This window comes from Nycticebus coucang, chromosome 3, assembly GCF_027406575.1.
Source record: "Nycticebus coucang isolate mNycCou1 chromosome 3, mNycCou1.pri, whole genome shotgun sequence".
Classification (NCBI taxonomy): Eukaryota; Metazoa; Chordata; class Mammalia; order Primates; family Lorisidae; genus Nycticebus; species Nycticebus coucang.
In genome coordinates this window covers 8303475-8328073 of record NC_069782.1, presented here as the reverse complement: position 1 = coordinate 8328073, position 24599 = coordinate 8303475, and the positions used below count along the sequence as shown (strand labels likewise).

At 42.7% G+C, this 24599-nt stretch overlaps 1 protein-coding gene across 7 annotated transcripts in view; it reads left to right on the top strand.

The window, feature by feature from the left end:
* Positions 1 to 24599, top strand: part of TNRC6B (trinucleotide repeat containing adaptor 6B) — a 259143-nt gene that overhangs the window by 229292 nt on the left and 5252 nt on the right. For all 7 annotated transcript variants that reach the window (XM_053582661.1, XM_053582663.1, XM_053582659.1 and 4 more), the window contains 10 exons: positions 2602 to 2733; positions 3058 to 3153; positions 3305 to 3497; positions 10798 to 10935; positions 13434 to 13610; positions 16188 to 16334; positions 16569 to 16664; positions 19510 to 19734; positions 20138 to 20208; positions 24295 to 24434. In XM_053582661.1, the coding sequence (XP_053438636.1) occupies positions 2602 to 2733; positions 3058 to 3153; positions 3305 to 3497; positions 10798 to 10935; positions 13434 to 13610; positions 16188 to 16334; positions 16569 to 16664; positions 19510 to 19734; positions 20138 to 20208; positions 24295 to 24434 (1415 nt within the window). The remainder of the gene's footprint in view (positions 1 to 2601; positions 2734 to 3057; positions 3154 to 3304; positions 3498 to 10797; positions 10936 to 13433; positions 13611 to 16187; positions 16335 to 16568; positions 16665 to 19509; positions 19735 to 20137; positions 20209 to 24294; positions 24435 to 24599) is intronic.

Genomic DNA, 24599 nt, shown 5'->3' with positions numbered 1-24599 from the left:
AGTAAATGATCGAGTAAGCAGATCCTAAGCTGATCTGTTTCATATTGGAAGGACTTTTTTATTTTTTTTTTGTAGAGACAGAGTCTCACTTTATGGCCCTCGGTAGAGTGCCATGGCCTCACACAGCTCACAGCAACCTCCAACTCCTGGGCTCAAGTGATTCTCTTGCCTCAGCCTCCCAAGTAGCTGGGACCACAGGCACCCGCCACAACGCCCGGCTATTTTTTGGTTGCAGTTTGGACGGGGCCGGGTTTGAACCCGCCACCCTCGGTATATGGGGCCGGTGCCTTACTGACTGAGCCACAGGTGCCGCCCCAGGACTTTTTTATTTTTGGAGAGAGTCTTCCTTTGTTGCTCTTAGTAGACTGCCATGGCGTCACACACAGCTCACATTAACCTCAAACTCTTGAGCTCAAGCCATTCTCTTGCCTCAGCCTCCCCAGTAGCTGGAACTATAGGTGCCCACCACAGCGCCAGGCTATTTTTAGAGACAGTCTCACACTTGTTCAGGCCAGTCTTGAACTTGTGAGGTCAGGAAATCCACCTGCCTCGGCCTCCCAGAATTCTGGGATTATAGGTCTGAGCCACTGCACCCGGCCCTGGAAGGACATTTTAGTGGCATATGACTGGATTATACCAGGTCTATCACATGCAACATTTCCATCCATGACCAGATGAGAGAATAGAAACTGGAATAAATGGAATGATGGGATCAAAAAGAACTTAGCGGAGTGACTCTAAACAAGTTAAAATATAGGCCAGATGCAGTGGCTCACGCCTATAATCCTAGCAGTCTGGGAGACCGAGGTGAGTGGATTACCTGAGTTTAGGAGTTCTAGACCTGCCTGAACAAGAGCAAAAGCATGTGTCTTAAAAAAAAAAAAAAAAATAGCCAGGCGTTGTGGTGGGTGTCTGTAGTCCCAGCTACTTGAAAGACTGAGGTAAGTTAATCACTTTGAGCCCAAGAGTTTGAGGTTGGTATGGGCTATGACGCCAGGGGGACAAAATAAGACTCTGTCTCAAAAAAAGAAAGAAAAAGCCAGCCAGGTGTTGTGGCAGGCGCCTATAATTCCAGCTAACCAACAAATTAAAATAGAATAGAGATTCATTCATGTAATAAGTTATTTATCAAGCATTAAGCACCTACTACATGTCATGTACATAAAGGTAAATGGAAAGTCCTAAGCTCAAATAAAACAATAAATTAATAAAAATGTTAAAACTTACTTGCATGGATTCAATAATATATAAGGGAGCGAAACATACACACACATATATATATGTATATATTTTAGAGACAGAGTCTCACTTTGTCACCCTTGGTAGAGTGCTGTGGCATCACAGCTCACAGCAACCTCCAGCTCTTGGGCTTAGCTGATTCTCTTGCCTCAGCCTCCCAAGTAGCTGGTACTACAGGTGCCCGCCACAATGCCTGGCTATTTTTTTGTTGTTGTTACAGTTTGGCCAGGTTGGGTTTGAACCCACCACCCTCGGTATATGGGGCTGGCGCCCTACTCACTGAGCCACAGGCACCGCCCCAACAAAACATTTTCAAATACAGTACATTTTAATTGACATTAAGCTTAGTGTATGAGTTGGGAATTATAATTGATCACTGGAAAAACTGAGGTCTTGGGCATTATTAGTAAAAGCATGACTTTTAGCAGAATGGATAGGCATAGCCAGATCTACTTAGACTGCTCTAGAAAATGGGCTTTCTGTTCCAGACTGTTTATCAAGAAATGAAATGGGATACAAATGAAAGAATAGATCATATTTAGCCTGAAGATGAGACACAAAGAAACCGTCATCATTGTCTTCTAGACATTTGAAGAACCAACCTGCGGAATAATATAAACATTTATGGAGTGCATCTAAGCATTTGACATAGATTAACTCACAAAAATCCTTAAGCCACCAAAGTTAATCTTATTATTGTTATTATTATTCCTCTTCTGGGAGATAAGGAAAGTAAGGGTCCGATTATGTAACTTGCTGTGGGTCACATAGCTTTGAAGGAGCAGAGCTGGGTTCGAGCCTAAACAGTTGGCACCTCGAGCCAAACTCGAGACCATCGTGCTGCCTGCTATTCATAGAAGAATTCTGAGTTCTTTTTCCATGCTCCCGACTGATCCAGTGTGTTCAGTGGATAAAAGTACAGTACTATCTTAGACAGTAGACCAATTCTTTCTATGTCACCAGAGGTTCCCGCAGCTCAACCCATACCTAAAAACTAGAGAGAGGAACCAGCTGAGTCAGTTGGCCTTGTAGGTTTTTTCACACTACGATTCTCTGTTTCATATCAGAAGTCATGAGTTGAGCCTCCTGTGTCTCCTATTTACAGGTTAATATGGTTTCCTTATCTTTCTTCTAAGCATGTATGTATTAGTTTTGTGCGATTTGATGTATTTCATTTTATGGCATCTTTCCACTAATAATTTCTTAGTTGGGCTGGAAAGTCTAAGAAGATTAAAGTCTCTTATAATCTCACTGCTCAGCGATAATCACTGCTAACACTTACTTTAGATACATCAAGATTCTTTTCACAGAAAAACATATTTGGATAAATTCTCAGGACACCCCCCCCCTTCTTTTGGCCAGGTTTCTGCCTCAATGCTCAAGCAGTTTCCCAACAGTGGCCTGAGTCCAGGTCTTTTCAACGTGGGGCCCCAGTTATCGCCTCAACAAATTGCCATGCTGAGCCAGCTTCCGCAGATTCCCCAGTTTCAGCTGGTAAGTAGCAGATTTTCTTCCTATGGCTGAAAACATTTCTTGGGTTTTTTTTTTCCCCCTTTAGCTTTGATCTGCTTTATGCATCTTTGCCACTTTTTATATTTGGAGGGTACTGATTCCCACTTTTACGGAATTATTGAGTGTGCTTTAGGATTGATGTATCAGCTGCATTGGAGAGAAACGTAATCAATGGACAGGAAACTGGTGCTACTTCCCAGAGACACTGGTGATTAGTGGCCTGTACTTCTGGGTACCGGCCTTCCTATTCTGTCAAGTCAGGTGGTCTTAGGAAACCTGGTTCCCTCTCTCCTCCTTGTTTTGTAGGCATGTCAGCTTCTCCTGCAGCAGCAGCAGCAGCAGCAGTTGTTACAGAACCAGAGAAAGATTTCTCAAGCTGTGCGTCAACAGCAGGAGCAACAGGTACAAATTATGGGAAGGGTCCCTCAGGTGCGCTCTGTCAGGAGTACATCCTGGTTTGGCCTCTTTGATAGCAAGAAGGCGTCCCATGTGATGTTCCCCTGGGAAGTTCTGGGCATTGCCTTATCATTTGTCTGTTCTCTCCTGTCTGCAGCTGGCCCGAATGGTGAGTGCACTCCAGCAGCAGCAACAGCAGCAACAGCAGCAGCAGAGGCAGCCTAGCATGAAGCATTCGCCGTCTCATCCCGTTGGGCCCAAGCCACATCTGGACAACATGGTACCCAACGCGCTGAATGTGGGGCTCCCAGACCTTCAAACCAAAGGGTCAATACCTGGATATGGTTCTGGTAGGTTGTTAGTAATAAACACTATATTTTTAAAAATCTGCCAGTCTAAGCCTGTGATAGGGGTTAAACGCTCTTTACCTTCCATTTTACAGCAGCCACACAAGGTAGATTCCTATCCCTGGTTTACAGAAGAGCTACTAGAGGCTTCTCAAGTTCCAGTGGTTTTCCAAAGCTTACCATGCAATTACAAAATAGCACAGATAGCCCTCTGACTTCTCTGGCTCCAAAGCAGTCTTTCATTTTTGTTTTGTTTTGAGTCTTCTTTCTGTTGCCCCAGGCTAGAGGACCACAGCCTCATCCTAGCTCACAGCAAACTCCAACTTCTGGGTTCAAGTGATCCTCCTAGAGTAGGATCCCACGTGGTCTTCCCCTAGGAAGTTCCAGGCACTTGTCCATTCTCACCTACCTGCAGCTGGCCTGAATGGTGGGTGCACTCTAGCAGCAGACTCAGGCACCAGCCACAACACAGAGCTAATTTTTCTATTTTTAGTAGAGATAGAGGTCTTTCTCTTTCTTAGGCTGGTCTCTAACTCCTGAGCTCAAGCAGTCCTCCTGCCTTAGCCTCCCAGAGTACTGGGATTGCAGGCATGAACCACTGCACCTGGCTCCAAAGCAATTTTTTTTTGTTTGTTTGTTTGTTTTGTAGAAACAGAGTTTCACTTCATGGCCCTCAGTAGAGTGCCATGGCATCACACAGCTCACAGCAACCTCCAACTCCTGGGCTTAAGCGATTCTCTTGCCTCAGCCTCCCGAGTAGCTGGGACTATAGGCACCCACCACAACACTTGGCTGTTTTTTTGTTGCAGTTTCGCCGGGGCTGGGTTTGAACCCGCCACCCTCGGTATATGGGGCTGGCACCTTACCGACCGAGCCACCGTGCCACCCTTTTTTTTGTTTGTTTTTTTAGAGACAGTGTCTTGATTTATCGCCCTCGGTAGAATGCTGTGGCATCATAGCTTATAGCAACCTCCAACTCCTAGGCTTAGGCAATTCTCTTGCCTCAGCCTCCCGAGTAGCTGGGATTACGGGTGCCTGCCAGAACGCTTGACTATTTTTTTGTTGTTGTTGCAGTTTGGCTGGGGCTGGGTTTGAACCCGCCACCCTCGGTATATGGGGCTGGCGCCCTACCCACTGAGCCACAGGCGCCACCCCAAAGCAATCTTTTACTACAGCATGTTTATGAATGGCAAAATGGTCTCCAATTGGGAATTTCTAAATGTTTGTACATGCTGTGAGTGCTACACATGGCTGAGGTTATGATGTATTAAAATATGTACTAGTTGGGCGGCGCCTGTGGCTCAGTCGGTAGGGCGCCGGCCCCATATACCGAGGGTGGCGGGTTCAAACCCAGCCCCGGCCAAACTGCAACCAAAAAAATAGCTGGGCGTTGTGGCGGGCGTCTGTAGTCCCAGCTACTCGGGAGGCTGAGGCAAGAGAATCGCTTAAGCCCAGGAGTTGGAGGTTGCTGTGAGCTGTGTGAGGCCACGGCACTCTACCGAGGGCCATAAAGTGAGACTCTGTCTCTACAAAAAAAAAAGAATATGTACTAGTTGAAGTGTGTTGCTCTACTGATAAAATTGCCTACTCTTGAAAAAAACAGGAACTAAAATTATAAGGCAGATTAATAAAAATTCATCTGATATTAGTATTTCATTTGATTTAAGTAGAATTAGTACAAGTAAGGTTATACCTTTGACATTCATCAAGAATTTCTTGGCAGGCAAATCGTAGCTTTTTTCAGAACCGAGGAACATGCTCTAAACAGAATTCAGTCAGTGAGGCAGCAGTGATTTCAAAACAAAACTTAGAAATTAAAAAGACAACCATACATTATATTGGTTTCCTCTCCAACTGACAACATTTAAACTTTGTTTTGGGGTGGTGTCCGTGGCACAGTGGTTGTGGCACCAGCCACATGCACCCAAGGTGGCAGGTTTGAACCTGGCCCAGGCCAGCTCAACAGCAATGACAACTGCAACCGAAAAAAAAAAAAAATAGTTGTGGCGGGTACCTATAGTCCAGCTGCTTGGGAGGCTGAGGCAAGAGAATCGCTTAAGCCCAAGAGTCTGAGGTTGCTGTGAGTTGTGACGCTACAGCACTCTACCAAGGACAACATAGTAAGACTCTGTCTCAAAATAAATAAAAGGTAAAGAATAAGCTATACTATGTATGTAAACTTAAAAAACCTAAGGTAAAACCTACAAGTAAGGTTATACCTAAGTCCTTCTTCCTAGGTGACAGAATGATCCTAGCTAGGTGGCCCTGCTGTCTGTGTCTAACCCTGTGATCTTCTCACTGGGGAGCCTATGTGCTAGCTGAGCAAAGATTTCAGACATCCTTGATCTTAGTTTAAGGGAATTGATTTCCACCAACTATTTTCTTTTCTTTTTTTTTTTTTTTTTTTTTTTTTTTTTGTAGAGACAGAGTCTCACCTTACTGCCCACGGTAGAGTGCCGTGGCGTCACACGGCTCACAGCAACCTCCAGCTCTTGGGCTTACGTGATTCTCCTGCCTCAGCCTCCCGATCCACCAACTATTTTCTATCTGAGCACTGACCTAAATTCAAATAACCTTTCTTCCACTTGACATAAAAGAAGAGCAGCCTCTGCCCATCCCACATCTTCTACTGTGTGCTTGGAACAAACACCCAGGTACCAAGCACAAGGGAGTCTCCCATGGTGATTAAGAAAGGTGTTCTCGGGCGGCGCCTGTGGCTCAGTGAGTAGGGCGCCGGCCCCATATGCCGAGGGTGGCGGGTTCAAACCCAGCCCCGGCCAAACTGCAACAAAAAAAAATAGCCGGGTAGGGCGGCGCCTGTGGCTCAAGGAGTAGGGCGCCAGTCCCATATGCTGGAGGTGGCGGGTTCAAACCCAGCCCCAGCCAAAAACCAAAAAAAAAAAAAAAAAAAAAAAAAAAAAAATAGCCGGGTGCTGTGGCGGGCACCTGTAGTCCCAGCTACTCGGGAGGCTGAGGCAAGAGAATCGCTTAAGCCCAGGTGCTGGAGGTTGCTGTGAGCTGTGTGATGCCACGGCACTCTACCAAGGGCCATAAAGTGAGACTCTGTCTCTACAAAAAAAAAAAAAAAAAAGAAAGGTGTTCTCACTGCTGGGTTTCCAGCCTGTTTGCTTTTGAGGATGAAGCTTGATGGAAGAACAAGATATTTTGGCATGTGTTGGGTTGTTCTGTATTTAGATACTGTGTGATAATAAAGCAGAGCAACTTGCTTCTTCCATTGCCTTTTGTCAAAGAGTGCATAGTTCTCTAGGTAGAGTCCAGTCATCACAAAAGAGACTTCTAGAAGTCACGCAGCCTTTTCACATGTTTAAATGCCCATAGTTCTTTTCAGCTCATCTCTGTAGTCATCCCAGGACATGTCATTAGGTAGAAAGAAAACCACCTTCCATCAGCTCAAGCAGAATAGGTTAGTGACATTGAGACTTTTAAATACACATTTTCAGAATGTATCAGATAAAGCCCATGGAAAAATGTTTATATCATTTCCTTTAGATTGACCAAGTGTTAAAAACCCAAATCGTATATTTATTTTAATGACAGTCATTCAATTTTTATGACATCTTTAATATTTTCTGCCTCCTATAAACAAGTAAAATTATGTTTGCTATAAACATGTGAATTTTTAGCAACATATACCTTTCATATTCATTTAAATACATGAAAAATTTTTATCGTAATGTCTTGTTAGATGAATGGTGTTATTTTGCTTATTTCCTACTTATTTCTAGTACTTAAAGGATTAGAGCTCAGTATATACATATATACATATACATTCGGTGAAGAAATGTCATGTTTTTTATCTTACTCCTGTTTCATAGGTAACTTACTGATTTAGCTGTGCAATATATTACTTCAAAATAAGTAAGAAGAAAGCACAGACCACCTTATTAGCTCATTTTTACATTTGCTGTCTTATCAAAGAATAAATTAATTCTATTAGGTCTTTATCATTTTAATTGTGATCTGATTGTAATTTGGTTTATAAGATACATTTTGTCATTTAGCAGTTATAATTTTCCTTAATTCATAGTACCACATTTATTTTAATTGAAAAGGGCTTGTTGGGACTGAAAGCAAGTTTGTTTTGGCTGCCTGTTTTGAATAAACTAAATCGTAACTTAAGATTTTGATGAAAATATATTCAAAGTACATATAAAAGCTAAAATTTTCTTTAAAAATTAAGTATTAGGGTGGCACCTGTAGCTCAAGCAGCTAAGGTGCCAGCTACATACACCAGAGCTGGCAGGTTTGAATCCGGCCCAGCCCTACCAAACAATGACAACTACAACCAAAATATAGCCGGGCGTTGTGGCGGGTGCCTGTAGTCCCAGCTACTTGGGAGGCTGAGGTAAGAGAATCACTTAAGCCCAGGAGTTGAAGGTTGCTATGAGCTGTGACGCCACAGCACTCTACGCAGGGCTATAGCTTAAGGCTCTGTCCCAAAATAAAATAAAATAAAAATTAAATATTAAAAGTGTAATAAATAATATTTCTGCCTTTCTTTTCTTTCTTTTTTTTTTTTTAGACAGTCTATTATGTCGCCCTCGGTAGAGTGCTGTAGCATCACAGCTCGCAGCAACCTCAAACTCTTGGGCTTTTAAGTGATTCTCTTGCTTTAGCCTCCCAAGGAGCTAGGACTATAGGTGCCCACCACAATGCCTGGCTATTATTTTGTTGTTGTTGCAGTTGTCATTGTTGTTTATCTGGCCCTGGCTGGATTCACACCCGCCAGCCTTAGTGTATGTGGTCAGCGCCCTACCCGCTGAGCTGTGGGTGTCACCAATAATAATTTCATTTGAAGTATTTTCATCTCATTCCAAGGGTTTCTGCACCCTACCATTTAAGCAATAATTTGGACTATTAAGTTCAGTTTCAAACGGTATGAAAGAACACTTTTTAAAATATAAATAGGCCAGTCAGACACCTATAATCCTAGCACTGTAGGAGGCCAAGGTGGGTGGATTGATTGAGCTCATGAGTTTGAGACCAGCCTGAGCAAAAGCAAGACCCTATTTCTACTAAAAATAGAAAAACTAAGGTAAGAGGATCGCTTGAGCCTGAGTTGGAGGTGGCTGTGAGCTATCACGCCATAGCATTCTACCCAGGGTGATAGCTCGAGACTATGTCAGAAAATACACACACACACAGATATATATTTTTTTGACACAGACTCAAGCTATCACCCTGGGTAGATCTATATAAAACATAGATCAAGAAGGTATTAGATTTTAAGGCCTAGCACAATGGCTCACACTTGTAATTGTAGCACTCTGGGAGGCCAGGGCAGGAGGATCACTTCAGCTCAGTAGCTTGAGACCAGCCTGAGCAAGAATGAGACCCCATCTCCATTAAAAATAGAAAAACTAGGGCAGCTCCTGTGGCTCAAAGGAGTAGGGTGCCAGCTCCATATGTCAGAGGTGGCGGGGTCAAACCCAGCCCTGGCCAAAAACTGCAACAAAAAAAAAAAAAAGAAGAAAGAAAGAAAAACTAGCCGGGCATTGTGGTGAGTGCCTGTAGTCCCAGCTACTCTAGAGGCTAAGGCAGGAAGATTGTTTGAGCCTAGGAGTCTGAGGTTGCAGTGAGTTAAGAGGATGGGACTGCGCTCTAGCCAGGAGAAGAGGTAAAAGAAGATACTAGATTTAACTTGATTTTGTTACATACTTATAAAACTATCCTAGACAAGTAGGTAGGCCCAGATGGTGGGAGGGCAAAATGGGTGTGGTGTGACATCTGATCCGGCTGGAGTTGCTCGTCTCCTTGAGTAGGAGGAGGCTGGCTCTTGCCTCCCACAGGCCACCTTTGGTTTGATGTGGTGGGAACCTTGCCCATCTCCTGCACTTTGACTACTGTTCTTTACTCATATGGCTCATTCTCATTTTTCTGTGGTTATTATTCTTCCCCTCCCCTCTTTTGTTTGTTTTAGTTCTTTATTTTACTTTTTTGACAGTCAGTTTAAAGAAGTGTGATGTACATTCTAACCCAAATGGGTGGTGGGCCCTAAAAGACTCTGTCACTAAGCCTCTCCCATATGGCTTTCAGCTCTCCAACTTTGTGCAGTGGGAAAATCTTACCCATCGTGACACCTGAGAGCCTGAACCCCAAGGCTTACCTGGGGGCTGGTGGCAAAGTGAACTCATAATTTTCCATAACTGTCTACTCAAGCTTTGGGGTCTTCCTGGTTTCATAAAGTTTTCAACTGCTTTCAAATTGGTCTCTCAGATTCTACCCTGACCTTCATCTACCCCTTTCTCACACTACCGGTTCTCTTTTTGAAATGCATCCCTAGTTATTTCTCTCTCACTTGCTTAAAAATTGCTTTATCTCCTGTCTTAGAGGAGAAAAGGGTCCCAACCAATTCTTTGCCTTTTTATATAAAGACTCTATATGACATGACCTGTCACTTTTCCCTGTCCCCGGCCTTCATCCCATAGTTACCTAGACATTGACATCACGTTGCACTTCTCACCATTCCCCAACATGCTTGATTGTCATGAGTCAGAGCTTTGTACTTTGCTTCCTTGACTTACCCAAGTACCCACCCTTAACCCTAGATCACATGCCCCTTCTGCAAAGCCCTTCCTCCAGAGACCCTTATCACACCCCTGTGCTGCTGTTGTACCATGTGGGTTGGATGTGTAGGCTTCTTCATCTTAGTTGAAGAACGGCTGGCACCAGCACACTGCCTACACAAATGTTAGTTAGCTAAAGGAAAAAGAGAATGCATGAATGCCCCAAGAACCAGCTGTGTACATCTCTATGCCTTAACAAAGAGTCTTCACTTTTTTTCCAAAAAAAGTGCAAGAGCCAGGATCAGATTTTTTCTTTCTCTTTTTCTTTTTTTTTTTTTTTTTAGAAAGAATCTCACTATATTGCCCCTGGTAGAGTGCCATGGCGTCACATCTGAAAGCACCCTCAAACTCTTGGTCTTAAGTGATTCTCTTGCTTCAGCCTCCCAAGTAGCTGGGACTACAGGTGTCTGCCACAGTGCCCGTCTATTTTTAGAGACAGGGTCTCACTGTTGCTCTGGCTGGTCTGTAACATGTGAGCTCAAGCAATCCACCCGCCTCAGCTCCCAGAGTGGTAGGATTATAGGTGTGAGCCACTGCACCCAGGCTAGGATCAGATTTTTTTTTTTTAACCAAAATACCTATTTTTAACTGGAGAAACTTTGTGGATTCACCTTTAGATGAGAAATGGAGACATTCGTGGGTTCAGCATCAGAACTCTTGGCTGCTGATGCTAGAAGTTCATGAGGAGACATAAAGTACAGTGTTCCTCGTTTCAGGCTTCAGCTCTGGCGGCATGGACTACAGCATGGTCAGTGGGAAGGAGGCTGGGACTGAATCTCGCTTTAAACAGTGGACGTCCATGATGGAGGGACTGCCCTCTGTAGCCACACAGGAAGCCAGTATGCACAAAAATGGTAAGAGTGAGCTGTTTTCTCCCTCTGCGGGTCTTGTGGAACAGTCTATAAGATTATTTTGAAGGACATATCTTTAGCTTTTTCTTAACAAGTCTCTGGGTTCTCCCCCCCAAACACCCCCCCCCAATCTTACAATCACCTTGTGAGAGGAAGGTTGGAGTTACATGTATTTCAAATTACAAGAGATTTAAAGTGCTAGCTTTAACCAAGGGAAAGCCAATTTCCCAGCTGCTGTGGGATTGAAGGTAATAGGAGTGAACTTAGGTACCTGTGAGGGTAAAACTCTGATAAATTGGCTGGCTGACAAAACTGAATCAGCTTGTTGAATCAGGTGTTTAGTTTTGTTTCATTGATGGGTAAGGGATTATGATAAATACACAATCTTGTTGATTATTTGAAACATATTACATTCATTTGCTTTTTAATTTCCAAAAGATGACTGATACATGAGATTTGAACTTTTCACAAAGCTTTTTTGGTTCTTTGTGAATTATAGTGTCTGTAAGACAGTATTTGAGAGCATTGCAGGCTTTGGTTGTAAATGTGGGTCAGTCCCTCCTCTCCATAATTCTCTGTGAGGGCTTCTCCATTTCCCTGTAAAACATATAAAAGGTCTCAGAACCTTCTTTCAGCCTTTGTTTCAATGTTTGTTTCATTTGACAGTAATTCACTTGGACTCGGCTGTATCCATGAGAACTGAGTATAAAAGGTATCTGGCTGTTCTGCTGCAGCTCCCTGGCAGGCCCCAGCTGCGTCATTCAGTCTGAAGCCTTTCAGATTTCCTTTATAAGCCACTCCTTAATAGCCCATCCGGGAGGCTGTCAAGGTGGCCAGATAAGGCTCTCTGCTTGATATCCCTAAACATTCTCATTTGATTTCATGGCACAAAGTCAAGAATGATTTATTGAAATTATAAAATCTGTTTATGGACTGAATAATCCAAGCCCAGTGTCATCTCTGGCTTTGGGCACTTTTCACTGCTTCCTTAGGCAGATGATTCACTGGGTCCCTTGTCCCCAAAGACATGATGGGTGCATGATAATAAATACAAAGTAGTATGAGAGAGGAAATCTTGATGGCAAAATATCTACTTGCCTTTTAGAGCTTATAGATCGTATTTTCCTCATGTCCTTAGCAATCCCCAAGATAATTGAGCTTTTAGTTTTCCACTACTTCACTGTAACGTACCCCTGAGCCAAATTTCTGTCAGTGGCTCCAGAGCATGGAGATGGTTTCAGTAATATTCCTGTTAGGCTCTATCACCTGGAAATAATTTTATCTGTTCACAAGCAGTGTCCTAAGAATAAATCGATAGACACAATACAGCGTATAAAACTCATTTGAGAAAAAGTACAGTGGTACCGCACAGACATCTGAAATTTTATTTAAAGCACATTTATTGTTAGTTTAAGGGAATTCTGACCTTTCAATTTTTCCCCCTGCCCCATAGCATATAAAATGCATAAAGAGGGCACCAGCAAAACCACTGAAATGCTCTCGGGAAAGTAGTTACAAAGGGTTTGCTGTTCTTTGTGTATGAGGCCGTGGATTTCAAAGCGGCAGAGTTTACTGCTGGTCTTGTGCTGGCAAAGACCCCAGATGGGAATCCATGTCATTGCCTTGGAATTTAAAGCAATTGCAGATGCTTTTTCTCTGCAGTGGGCTCTCTCTGTTCACACTGCTGCTTCCAGCTACTTTGAGCTTGATTAGCCTTTAAGAACTTGGGCGGGTAGCATCAGTAGAAGTGTAGCTAAACCCTCTTATGTGCTGCAAATGGTTTAGTATTTTTCCCATTTTACACTCTTAAGTCATTAGTGTAGATACTGTGGGGATGATGTACATTAATTTCTTAAGACCGTGGAATGTGGGCGGTGCCTGTGGCTCAGTGAGTAGGGCGCCGGCCCCATATGCCAAGGGTGGCGGGTTCAAACCCAGCCCCAGCCAAACTGCAACAAAAAAATAGCCAGGCATTGTGGCAGGCACCTGTAGTCCCAGCTGCTGGGGAGGCTGAGGCAAGAGAATCGCGTAAGCCCGAGAGTAGAGGTTGCTGTGAGCCGTGTGACTCCACGGCACTCTACCCGAGGGCGGTACAGTGAGACTCTGTCTCTACAAAAAAAAAAAAAAGACCGTGGAATGTTAAAGTAGAAGGAATAGTTATGAATGAGAGCGATCCAGTGTGCCCACGTGAGAGACTGAGAGGATCAGAGAGGTGAAATGAACATTTCTTATTTATTTCTTATTTCTTTATTTTTATTTTTGTTGGGGATTCATTGAGGTTACAAGAAACCAGGTTATACTGATTACATTTGTTAGGTAAAGTCCCTCTTCACATTGCTTATTAATTACATCCTGAGTCCCAAATGCAACCTCCTTCCAGTATTTTTTTTAGCTCTGTAAGCTTCAAATACTATTCTTATTTGAGTTCTTCTGAATAAAAGACAGACAAATTCTGGTCATAGGTATTACTGTGAATGAATTAATTTCCTCTCTCTTCTCAGGCGCTATAGTGGCCCCTGGTAAGACCCGGGGAGGGTCACCATACAACCAGTTTGATATCATCCAGGGCGACACACTGGGTGGCCACACGGGTCCTGCTGGTGATAGCTGGTTACCTGCCAAATCTCCACCAACAAATAAAATCGGAAGTAAATCCAGCAATGCCAGTTGGCCTCCAGGTATTGTCCAGGAAATTCTTTTTCCATGGTAGCATTTGTTTTTTAATTGTTGATTTCAGGTTCTATATATAAGATTTTGTGACCTACTTCACTAAGATACTTGTTTTCATTTTTTTATTCAGTAATTATTGCCTTGATAAAAGCAAGGCATGAACTATGGGAAGATACTGTGGGAAAGATAGAAAATTTTCATTATATGGGGAATCTGGGGCTAAAGGAAAGTGACACTGAGGCTGGAACTTGGCATTCATTCCATGCATAGAATTCCTTCTAACACAGGGTTTTTGTTTTTTTGGGTTTTTTTGTTATTGTTGTTGTTTGTTTTGAGACAGAGCCTCAAGCTGTCATCCTGGGTAGTGTGCTGTGGCATCACAGCTCACAGCAACCTCCAACTCCTGGGCTTGAGCTGTTCTCTTGCCTCAGCCTCCCAAGTAGCTGGGATTACAGGTGCCCACCACAAGCCTGGCTATTTTGTTGGTGTAGTTGTCGTTGTTTGGCAGACCTGGACTGGATTCAAACCTGCCAGCTCTTGTGTATATGGCTGGCGCCTTAGCCCCTTGAGCTATAGGTGCCGAGCCTACTACAGGTTCTTTTGAAGTATCTTTTCAATTGGTTTGTTAATTCTTAGGCAAGTATTTATTATCAGTTATGTTCCAGGGTATGCAGGAATGAGTGCAATGAGATGGTTTGTTAATTTTTTTCTTTCTCTCTTCTTTTGGATGTAGTAATCTATTTTCATTGTAGAAAAATTAGAAAATGTCCTAGCTACTTGGGAGGCTGAGGCAAGAGAATCACTTGAGCCCAAGAGTTTGAGGTTGCTGTGAGCTATGATGCCACAGCACTCTACCCAGGGTGACACTTTGAGACTCTGTCTCAAAAAAAAAAAAAGAGAGAAAGAAAAAGAAAAATTAGAAAGCTTATTTGAGTTCTTCTGAATAAAAGACAGACAGTAAAGCAGACTAAAAACCAGTTACTCCGTAAATACATGTCTTTCAAGACCTCTTTCTGTATGTGTTATTTATGACGTGAAAATGAATAATTTCTGGCTTGGGACCCGTAGCACAGTGGTTAGGCGCCAGCCACATACACCAAGGCTGGTGGGTCCAAACCCGGCCCAGGCCTGCTAACCAATAATAACAACTACAACAACAACAAAAAATAGCCAGACATTGTAGCTGGCACCTGTAGTCCCAGCTACTTGGGAGTCTGAGGCAAGAGAATCACTTAAGCCCAAATGTTTGAGGTTGCTGTGAGCTGTGATAATAGGGCACTCTACCAAGGGTGACATAGTGAGACTCCGTCTCAAAAAAAAAATAGTATCAGTTCATTTATTAAAGTAAGAGTCATGTAATGCATACTTTCCTACATAAGACATGTTGCTCTTTCTCATCATGATTAGGAAAATAAAAGTTTATTAATTCTATCTCATAGCTTTAAAAATTATTTTATTTGACAAGTAAAAAATGTATAAGTTCTCTCCTTATCTATGAATAAGTGTTCAGCTAAATTATTCCTGCTGGTTTTCCTTGGATATTCCATGTGGCAGTGGTCATTTGTATTAGGTTTTATGTATTTTGGCCAATAATCTGTGAAGAAAATGAGAAAAGTCACTGATCTCCAGTCTGGATTTCCTCCTAGTTCTTGGCCTAGATAGATGGACAGTTCTTGTGAACACCAGAGTCCTCATTCCTGCTTTCTCTGCCTTTGGGCCAAATTCCCCTGAGAACAGGAAGAGCAGGTAGCAAGGCCTGATGCCAGGCCTTGACCAGCTATGGCATCAAGTTCACTCCCTCAGTCAGATGGGTGTGTGTGGTAACACAGAGGTGCTTCTGACATGAATATATGTTCAGGCTGGTGTTTTGTTTTGTTTTTTTAAGCTTCATGATGAAAATCAGGAAGACAGTAGATTCAGTATTTAGACTTTTCATAGACCATTTATTATATCAAAAATTAATTATATTTGGGCGGTGCCTGTGGCTCAGTGAGAAGGGCGCCGGCCCCATATGCCGAGGGTGGTGGGTTCAGACCCAGCCCCGGCCAAACTGCAACAAAAAAATAGCTGGGCGTTGTGGCGGGCGCCTGTAGTCCCAGCTACTTGGGAGGCTGAGGCAGGAGAATCGCCTAAGCCTAGGAGTTGGAGGTTGCTGTGAGCTGTGTGACGCCACGGCACTCTACCGAGGGCAATAAAGTGAAACTCTGTCTCTACAAAAAAAAAAAAAATTAATTATATATTTTTTTGAGACAGAGTCTCACTTTGTCACCCTCAGTAGAGTGCTATGGTGTCATTGCTCACAGGAACCTCAACCTCTTGGGCTCTAGCAATTCTTTTGCCTCAGCCTCCCAAGTAGCTGGGACTACAGGTACCCGCCACAACACCTGGCTATTTTTAGAGACAAGATCTTGTTCTGGCTCAGGTTGGTCTCTAACCTGTGAGCTCAGGCAATCCACCTGCCTCGACTTCCCAGAGTGCTAAGATTATAGGCATGAGCCACTGTGCCCGGCCCAAAAATTAATTTTAATTTTATCATGCTATGAACAGCAATCTTTCCCCCCTAACATTTGTTCTCCTTATCTCAGAATTCCAACCAGGAGTGCCATGGAAAGGTATCCAAAACATTGACCCTGAATCTGATCCCTATGTGACCCCAGGAAGTGTGCTGGGGGGCACAGCTACATCTCCCATTGTCGATACTGACCACCAGCTGCTGCGGGAGAACACCACAGGTAAGGGACCAAGAAGCTCCCTGTGTGTCAGAGGTGTCTGTCTGGCTGTGTGTGCCGCACTTGCTGATAGCTGATAATTTAACCCAAATATGAGAATGTTGCTTTTCACATTTACTTTTTAGACATATTTTGTCCTCCCTTCTAGTAAAGTTTAAATAAAATACTCTCAAGGTTGCGTTGGTTATACTGCCATTTATCTTCAGTATTTTCTTCTTCTTCATTTATCACCCCAAGGGTCTAATTCTTCCCTCAACACCTCGCTGCCTTCACCTGGTGCCTGGCCCTACAGTGCCTCTGACAACTCCTTTACCAACGTTCATAGCACTTCAGGTATGAATGTGACCTGTTTGTTTCCCTTTGGTTAGCCCTTTTCCATCAGGTTCCCTTCTATAAAGAAAACAGGCATTTATTTCTTAAGGAATACTCTCCAGAAGTCAGCATAGGTGGAAGCTTCCAGTCTCACAGGGAATATGAAACAAAACACAGTTTGGGGATGAGGGTGATGGGTGACATAATCACAGAGATCTGGGGGTGTTCTGAAGGCTTCATGTCCTGATGACACAGATGCTAGTCCTTTAACCATCCTGTGAAGAAATCAAAGGCATTGGGAAGGCATTTAAGTCCAAGTTAGTATTCCTAAGGCAGCCAGTTACAGCTTGCTTTGCTCTAAAAATCCTTGCACTTAGACACAGGCTAAGGGCAGATGGCCAAAGGAAAAAAGAGGACCTCGGTTAATTGGTTGAGTTCCTCGTATTTTTTTCAAAGTCAGTAAGTAAATGGAAAAGTTAATGGGTATAATAAAGGCTTTGAAGTCACCCACTTAGCATAGCGCTTTATAGATTAGCAGACAAATCATTAGTAATTGGCACCTTGGACTTTAAGCCATTAAAGTCAAAGTTGGACTTTAAGCCATTAAAGTCATTAAGACTTCTGTGCTTTGTCCACACAAGAGCAAATAAAGCAAATCCTTAGGTGTCTACTAAGACACGGCAGGCTCATGGTCTACAAATTGTCTTCTTTTTCTTTCCACCTCCACATCATAGCAGTAGAACATCAATAACATATGTTTATGGAATGATGCTGCCGGCCAGGCATCATGCTGAACCTCTAGCATGAATTCTTATTTTACCTTCATCCAGAGGCTGTGAGTCAGTACTGTTGTCCTCATTTCATAGATAAGGAACCCGAGAAGAAAAGCTGACAGAGTCTGTCTCCGGGCTAAGCAGCTATGTAAAGGAGGCACCTCAGTATTCCCTATTTCTGGTCCCCACCCTGCAGTGTACTTTTATGGGACTTCTACATGTAAAAACTCACTCAGCTTTTCCTCCTGTAAGTGCCCATACCCAGGTTGAGTTGTGTATCTGAGAGGAACCAAGAATCACCTCAGACTTGTTTAAAACTAAACCTATACTTATCTCTCCCAAATTGTCTTTCCTTCTTTTTTGTTTTGTTTTGTTGTTTGTTTTTTGGTTTTTGGCCAGGACTGGGTTTGAACCCGCCACCTCTGGTATATGGGGCTGGCGCCCTACTCCTTTGAGCCACAGGCGCTGCCCATTGTCTTTTCCTTCTTAACTAAGCTCCTTATTTTCCTTCACGGTGTATGTCACTTAGCCACAAAATCCCAGCGTTTTTCTCCCTTTCTTTCCTTCCTCCCTGGATCCAGGTAGTGATGATGTCTCCTGCATGGTTTATCCTCTTGTCATAGTCCTCATATCCACTCCTTCCCTTCCTTTCCATTTACTTTCACCCTAGTTTAAACACTCTATGCTGATTCTACTGCAAAAACTCCTACACATCTTTATCAGCTCCCACCCTACCTTTACCTCTCTGCACCTGTGAAATGTGCAACCAAAATTGAAAGACGTACTTGATACAGGGGAGTTTGCATTGAACCTTGGTTTACATTTTCCTGTTTATATGAGGATATCCATGTGTTTAAATTCTTCAAGATCTACCTTTGCAAAGCCTTGGCAGCCCAGCATTTTTTTTCTCCTTTATACATTGAACATATTTGATGTGGCTGTGGCTGTAGTTACCAGTTCTCTTGTTTATCTGTTCTGTCTTCTCATCTGAACTTAAAGTTCTTGGGGATAACTGTTTATTTTACCCACAGCACTGGTTTAGTAAGCCCTTAGTGAATCTGTGTTGATTGTTTTTTAAAAACCTATTGAAATGTCGTTATCTGATAACACTGGTTGATCCAAGAAAAGTGTAATTTTCTAATGTACTTTTCATTTATTCAGTATCTGTAGAATACTCAGTTCTGCCAGGCTTCACGAAGTTCTATATATATATGCCCAGTGTCTTTAAAACAGTACTTTCTCCTTGAATTTATTCTTCCTTAAAGTTGTTTTTAGCTGAGAAAGCAGTAGTGAATTAGTTATCTTACTAAATCTTTAGCTCATGTGATAATTTTATCGATTCAGAGCAATAGTCACTGAAAATGTTATATTCAATAAGTCAAAGAATAATGCTATATTATATTGTGGTTGTGTTTGTTTTTGGAGACAGTCTCACTATGTCGCCCTTGGTAGAGTGCCCTGGCATTCCAGCTCACAGCAACCTCAAACTCCTGGGCTTAAGTGATTTTCCTGCCTCAGCCTCCTCCCAAATAGCTGGGACTACAGGTGCCCACCACAACACCCAGCTGGCCTTTTTTTTTTTTTTTTTTTGCTGTTTGGCGGGCCTGGGCTGGGTTCCAACCTGCCAGCCCCGGTGTATGTGACTGGCTCCCCAACCGCTGAGCTACAGGCACTGAGCCTGTTTGTTTCTTTTTTGAGAGAGAGTCTCACTATGTTGCCCTTGGTAAAGTGCCATGGCATCATACCTCATAGCAACCTCAAACTCCTAGGGTCAAATGATCCTCTTGTCTCTGTCTCCCAAGTAGCTGAGAATACAGGTGCCCACCATAACACCTGGGTAGTTTTTAGAGACGGGATCTCACTCTTGCTCAGCCTGGTCTTGAATTCCTGAGTTCAAGCAGTCCATCCATCTCGGCCTCCCAGAGTTCTGGTATTATAGGCATGAGCCACCATATATTGCTGTTTTTAAAATATATACTTTTTAGAATATAAATATGTATGTATGTATGTGTCTATAGACACAATTCATGTGTATTTATCAACAAAAGTGACCCATCTAACTTTCTTCCTTCCTTAATTTTCTCTTCTTACAGCAAAGTTTCCTGATTACAAATCAACATGGTCCCCAGATCCCATAGGACACAACCCCACTCATCTCTCCAACAAGATGTGGAAAAACCATATTTCCTCCAGGAACACTACACCGCTGCCCCGCCCACCTCCCGGTCTGACCAACCCCAAACCATCATCTCCCTGGAGCAGCACAGCACCCCGATCAGTCAGGGGGTGGGGGACACAGGACTCACGGCTTGCCTCAGGTGAGGAGAACCTGCCTAGGGAGCATCACTGTTCATCCATGGGGCTTTATGCTAACACACGTGAGACTAGAGAAGAGTTCACAAGAGAGGAAGGAGGAGCTCTTGAGTGAAAATTGTAGTCAGTATAAAAGAGGAACCCAAGAACTCCTGAGGGACAGATGGAGTAGAAGGAGGAATAGAAGAGTGATAATACTGGGAGGAAAATATTTTCTTATAAATAAAGCGTAAGAGTACAAGGGAGTCAGGGACTAGTGGAACAGGAAAAGAAGATAAGAGACCCATAGAAAAATAGAGAAAGTTTATAAAAAGAGAAAAAACACAAGCTACAGAAAAGTGTTTCTCTCTCGTGGCTTTCTTGAATTATTTGGTTACTCTCACTGATCTTTTTCCTGGTTGTTTACAGCCTCTACCTGGAGTGATGGTGGTTCAGTTCGTCCTAGTTACTGGCTAGTTCTTCACAATCTCACTCCACAGGTAATCATGCTTTCTTGTTGTTTTCTAGATAGACACTATTGTATTAAGAGAAGGAGAAACTCGAGATGTGGGAGTTGGCAGATGTGAAAACTCATTCATTTCCTGGTCTCTGCATAAAAGTCCTACCTGCAGGAGGTGGGTCTCTTCTCCCCACCCAAGGCTCACTGCCCACTTCCGAAGGGGGGTGGTGTTGGCCACTGAGCTTCACGCCTGCCATCAAGGTGATGGTAAAACTAAGAGTGGAGCAGTATCATTTGGTGACTTCTCTATAGCAGAGATAATTTTTGTATAGGTAAGCCTCTGAGAATCTGGAACACCTAGTGGAAGAGGGGTGTTTTAACCACACACAAAATAGTTATCTATTTCTAATGTTAGTTATCCAGTAAGAGTTGGAGTGCCATAACAAACATTTTTATGCATTATGAATAATTAACTGCCCATCTCTGCAGTGGAATGAATCAGTCAATTTTGTAGCTTATAAATGGTACATGGATCTTTTACTCTTTCATCTATTACCCTCACCATATGTAGATGCATTACTGATTTGCTCTCATCAGAACACGCCCTCTGGGTGGTTTTTCTGGTGGTAGGATTTCTTGTGCACCGAACCATCCTCCCTCTCTCCTTGGTTGTTCAATAACTGATACACTCACAGCAGCATTATGTTGAACACTTGAATGAAGTTAAATGAACCCATCGAACTGAGCTCATGACTGTCATCTGGACTTGATAGCACAACCTTTACAACACCTTGTTAAAAGGAGTCAATTATGCCTCCTCTCTCTTGACATGTAAGATGCATTGTCTGGCATTTAATTCATACATGGATTCAAGCATACTTCATTAAGCCTTTTCCAGAGTGTCCCCATGAGGTATTATATTAGGTCTCTGGCCTAATATATAGAGAGTTAAATAAAACTAAGCAGATTACTTTTAACCATGAGACTTCTTAAACCCTTTAATATGCTATCATGTATTATGATTCTCCATGGAGATTTATATCTTCTCCTAACTTTATTTGCCCAGTGAACATACTTGTGAGGTGTAAATTATAGGACTCACATTTTAAGGTACATGTTCTAAAAGGCAGTTTCCTAAAAACAGTTAACCTGGGGAAAGATCTGGGCCAACTCTTATTCTCCGTATCTAATCACTTCAGGTCAAAGTTGCAGATTATTTATTTAGCTAATAGTTGAACGAAGCATAATGAGCATTATATGATCATCCTTCAAAACTATGCATGTCTCATTTTCTCTGAGAATTCCCAAATAGGCCAACTGTGGTGGCTCCTGCCTATAAATCTAGCAGTCTGGGAGGCTGAGCCGGGTGGATTACCTGAGCTCAGGAATCTAAGGCCAACCTGAGCAAGAGCAAGACCCCATCTCTACTAAAAATAGAAAAAATTGGCGAGTGTGGTGGCTCACACCTGTAATCCTAGCACTGGGAGGCCAAGGCAGGTGGATTGCTTGAGCTCAGGAGTTCAAGAACAGCCTGAACAAAAGCAAGATCCTGTCTCTACTAAAAATAGAAAAACTAGCCAGGTATAGTGGTGCATGCCTGTAGTCCCAGCTACTCAGTAAGCTGAGGCAAGAGTATTGCTCAAACCCAACAGTTTGAGGTTGCCCTGAGCTATGACATGATGGCACTGTACTCAGGGTGACAGAATGAGGCTGTGTCTCAGAAAAAGGGGGGAAAAAAAAAGAATTCCCAAACAATGCGGTGGTTATAGTATAGTTAAAATGAGAGGGGCAATAAGGGATATGTTATTTTTAAAGTGTGCAGCTAACCAGCTATTCACTTGTTCTATCTTAAGAAAAATAGTAACTATACATGTATATAAAATGAATATGAGGATGGCTATGTTTGTATTAGAAAGAACTGATTAATTATTTTTTATTTTTAATTAATTAATTTATTTTTTACTTTGTCACTCTTGGTAGAATGCAATGTCGTCACAGCTCACAGCAATCAGCTCACAGCAATCTCAAACTCTTGGGCTTAAGTAATTCTCTCACCTCAGCCTCCCAAGTACCTGGGACTACAGGCGCCTGCCACAACGCCTGGCTATCTTTTGGTCGTAGTTGTCATTGTTTGGCAGGCCTGGGCTGGATTCAAACCCGCCAGCACTGGTGTATGTGGCTGGTGCCCTAGCCGCTGAGGTATAGGCATCGAGCTAAGAATTGATTAATTTAAAACATCAAAACTAATAGACTAATCTCAAACATAGCTTAAAAGGTTAAAAAGCAAATCTTGATACAGTGGTCCTCCCTTTATCCAGGATTTTATTTACCTACAAATCAACTACAGTCTGAACATACTAAGATATTTTAAGAGATGCCACATTCATGTAACTTCTATTACAGTATATTGTTGTAATTGCTCTATTTTGATCTGTACCTGATTTATAAAAATTAATAGGTACGTATATATAAGAAAATAGTATGTATAGGGTTTGATACTATCCACGACTTCAGGCATCCACTGGAGGTTCTTACAATGTGTTTTCTAATGGTGGGCTGCTGTACCTGATAGGTTTACTTTTCATCACCTAAAATTTATATAGAGGACATCTATCCTCACGGTCTCCTGTGCCACTGTCTCTCTATTTGACAAGGTCATGTAGTCAGTTGTCTTCTTACAAAACAACAAGAGCCGTGTAAGTCCATTTTGTTATTAATCCGTTTGTCTTCCAAAGAAATAAAATGCTGGTCTGAGTAGCTTAAATAAACCTATTTAAGATCTTGTTGCAAAATAAATTAGAGTGAAAAAACTTGTTTATCCAACTTCTAGGTGAGGGAAATTATCCCCAAACATCTTTAAGCACTAAGAATCTAACCAGGGTGAGCAGGTACAGCCTTTGGAAAGTAGGTATAGTTTTATTGAGATGGTCAAATCAGGAGTGAGACGGTGTTTGGGTAGGGCCTGAACTAGAGCAGCTGTCAGCATCTCAAATGATTGAGTGTTTAGCTTTTCTTGTTTGTATCTTTCTCCTTTATTATTTATTTATTTATTTTGAGACCATTTTATTTAGTTGCCCTTGGTAGAGTGCTGTGGCATAGTGGCTCACAGCAACCTTACACTCTTGGGCTCAAGCAATCTTGCCTCAGCCTCCCGGGTAGCTGGGACTGCAGGTCCCCGCCCCAATGCCTGGTTATTTTTAGAGATTGGGTCTTGCTTTTGCTTAGGCTGGTCTTGAACTGCTGAGCTCAAGCAGTCCTTCTGCCTCAGCCTTCCAGAATGCTGGGATTACATGTATATCTTTCTCTTAACCTCTTTGTGAGATTAACTCGGGGATGCAGAATAATCTGTTAGTAATGAAACTTTTTATGTTAACTTAAATTCTTACTTGTATACCATCTCCTTTCTACTTTTCTTTAAGCTCTACAGATTAAAGCACACTTGCTTATTTTACCTCTTAATGAAAATAGACCACAAGTGGAATTAAATGCTTTTGATTTGAGCTGTATTTATGCGAACGTTTTTTTGTTTTTTGTTTTTTTTGAGACAGAGTCTCACTTTGTCACACTTGGTAGAGTGCTGTGGGGTCTCAGCTCACAGCAACCTCAAACTCTTGGGCATAAGCAATTCTCTTGCCTCAGCCTCCCATGTAGCCAGAACTACAGGTGCCCACCACAACACCTGGCTATTTTTAGACAAAAGGTCTTGCTGTGGTTCAGGCTGGTCTTGAACTCATGAGCTCAGGCAATCCACCCCCCACTTGGCTTCCCAGAGTGCTAGGATTACAGATGTGAGCCACCATATACAAACGTTTTTATTTGCAAAATAGGCATACTACATCTCAGCCCAGTAAATTTGCCTCTTCCACCCCACCTCCTGATTTATTTGTTTTGGGGGGTTTTGTTTGTTTGTGACAGAGTGTCACTCTGTCATCCCAGTTTGAATACAGGGGCATTATCATAGCTCATTGCAACTTCAAACATCTGGGCTCAGGCAGTCCTCCTGCCTTGCCAGCCTGAGCAAGAGCAAGACCCCATCTGTACTAAAAATAGAAAAATTAGCCAGGTATGGTGGCTCAGACCTCTAGTACCACGTCCAGTTTTTATCATGATTGTCATTACTCCTTAGATTGATGGGTCAACCTTGAGAACGATCTGCATGCAGCATGGCCCACTGCTGACATTCCATCTGAATCTAACCCAGGGCACTGCCCTGATCCGATACAGCACCAAACAGGAGGCGGCCAAGGCCCAAACTGCACTGCACATGTGAGTATGCCACCCAAGACCCACTTAGCCAGACATGCCTAAAGGTGCACCTGTGAGTATTCTAGTACCTGCTTAATTAAACAGAAGGGCAAGAACGTGCACAAAAATGAGCAGCGCCTTTGCATATGCATTTGCAAGTCATAAGTACCAGGTTTTTGCTACCAA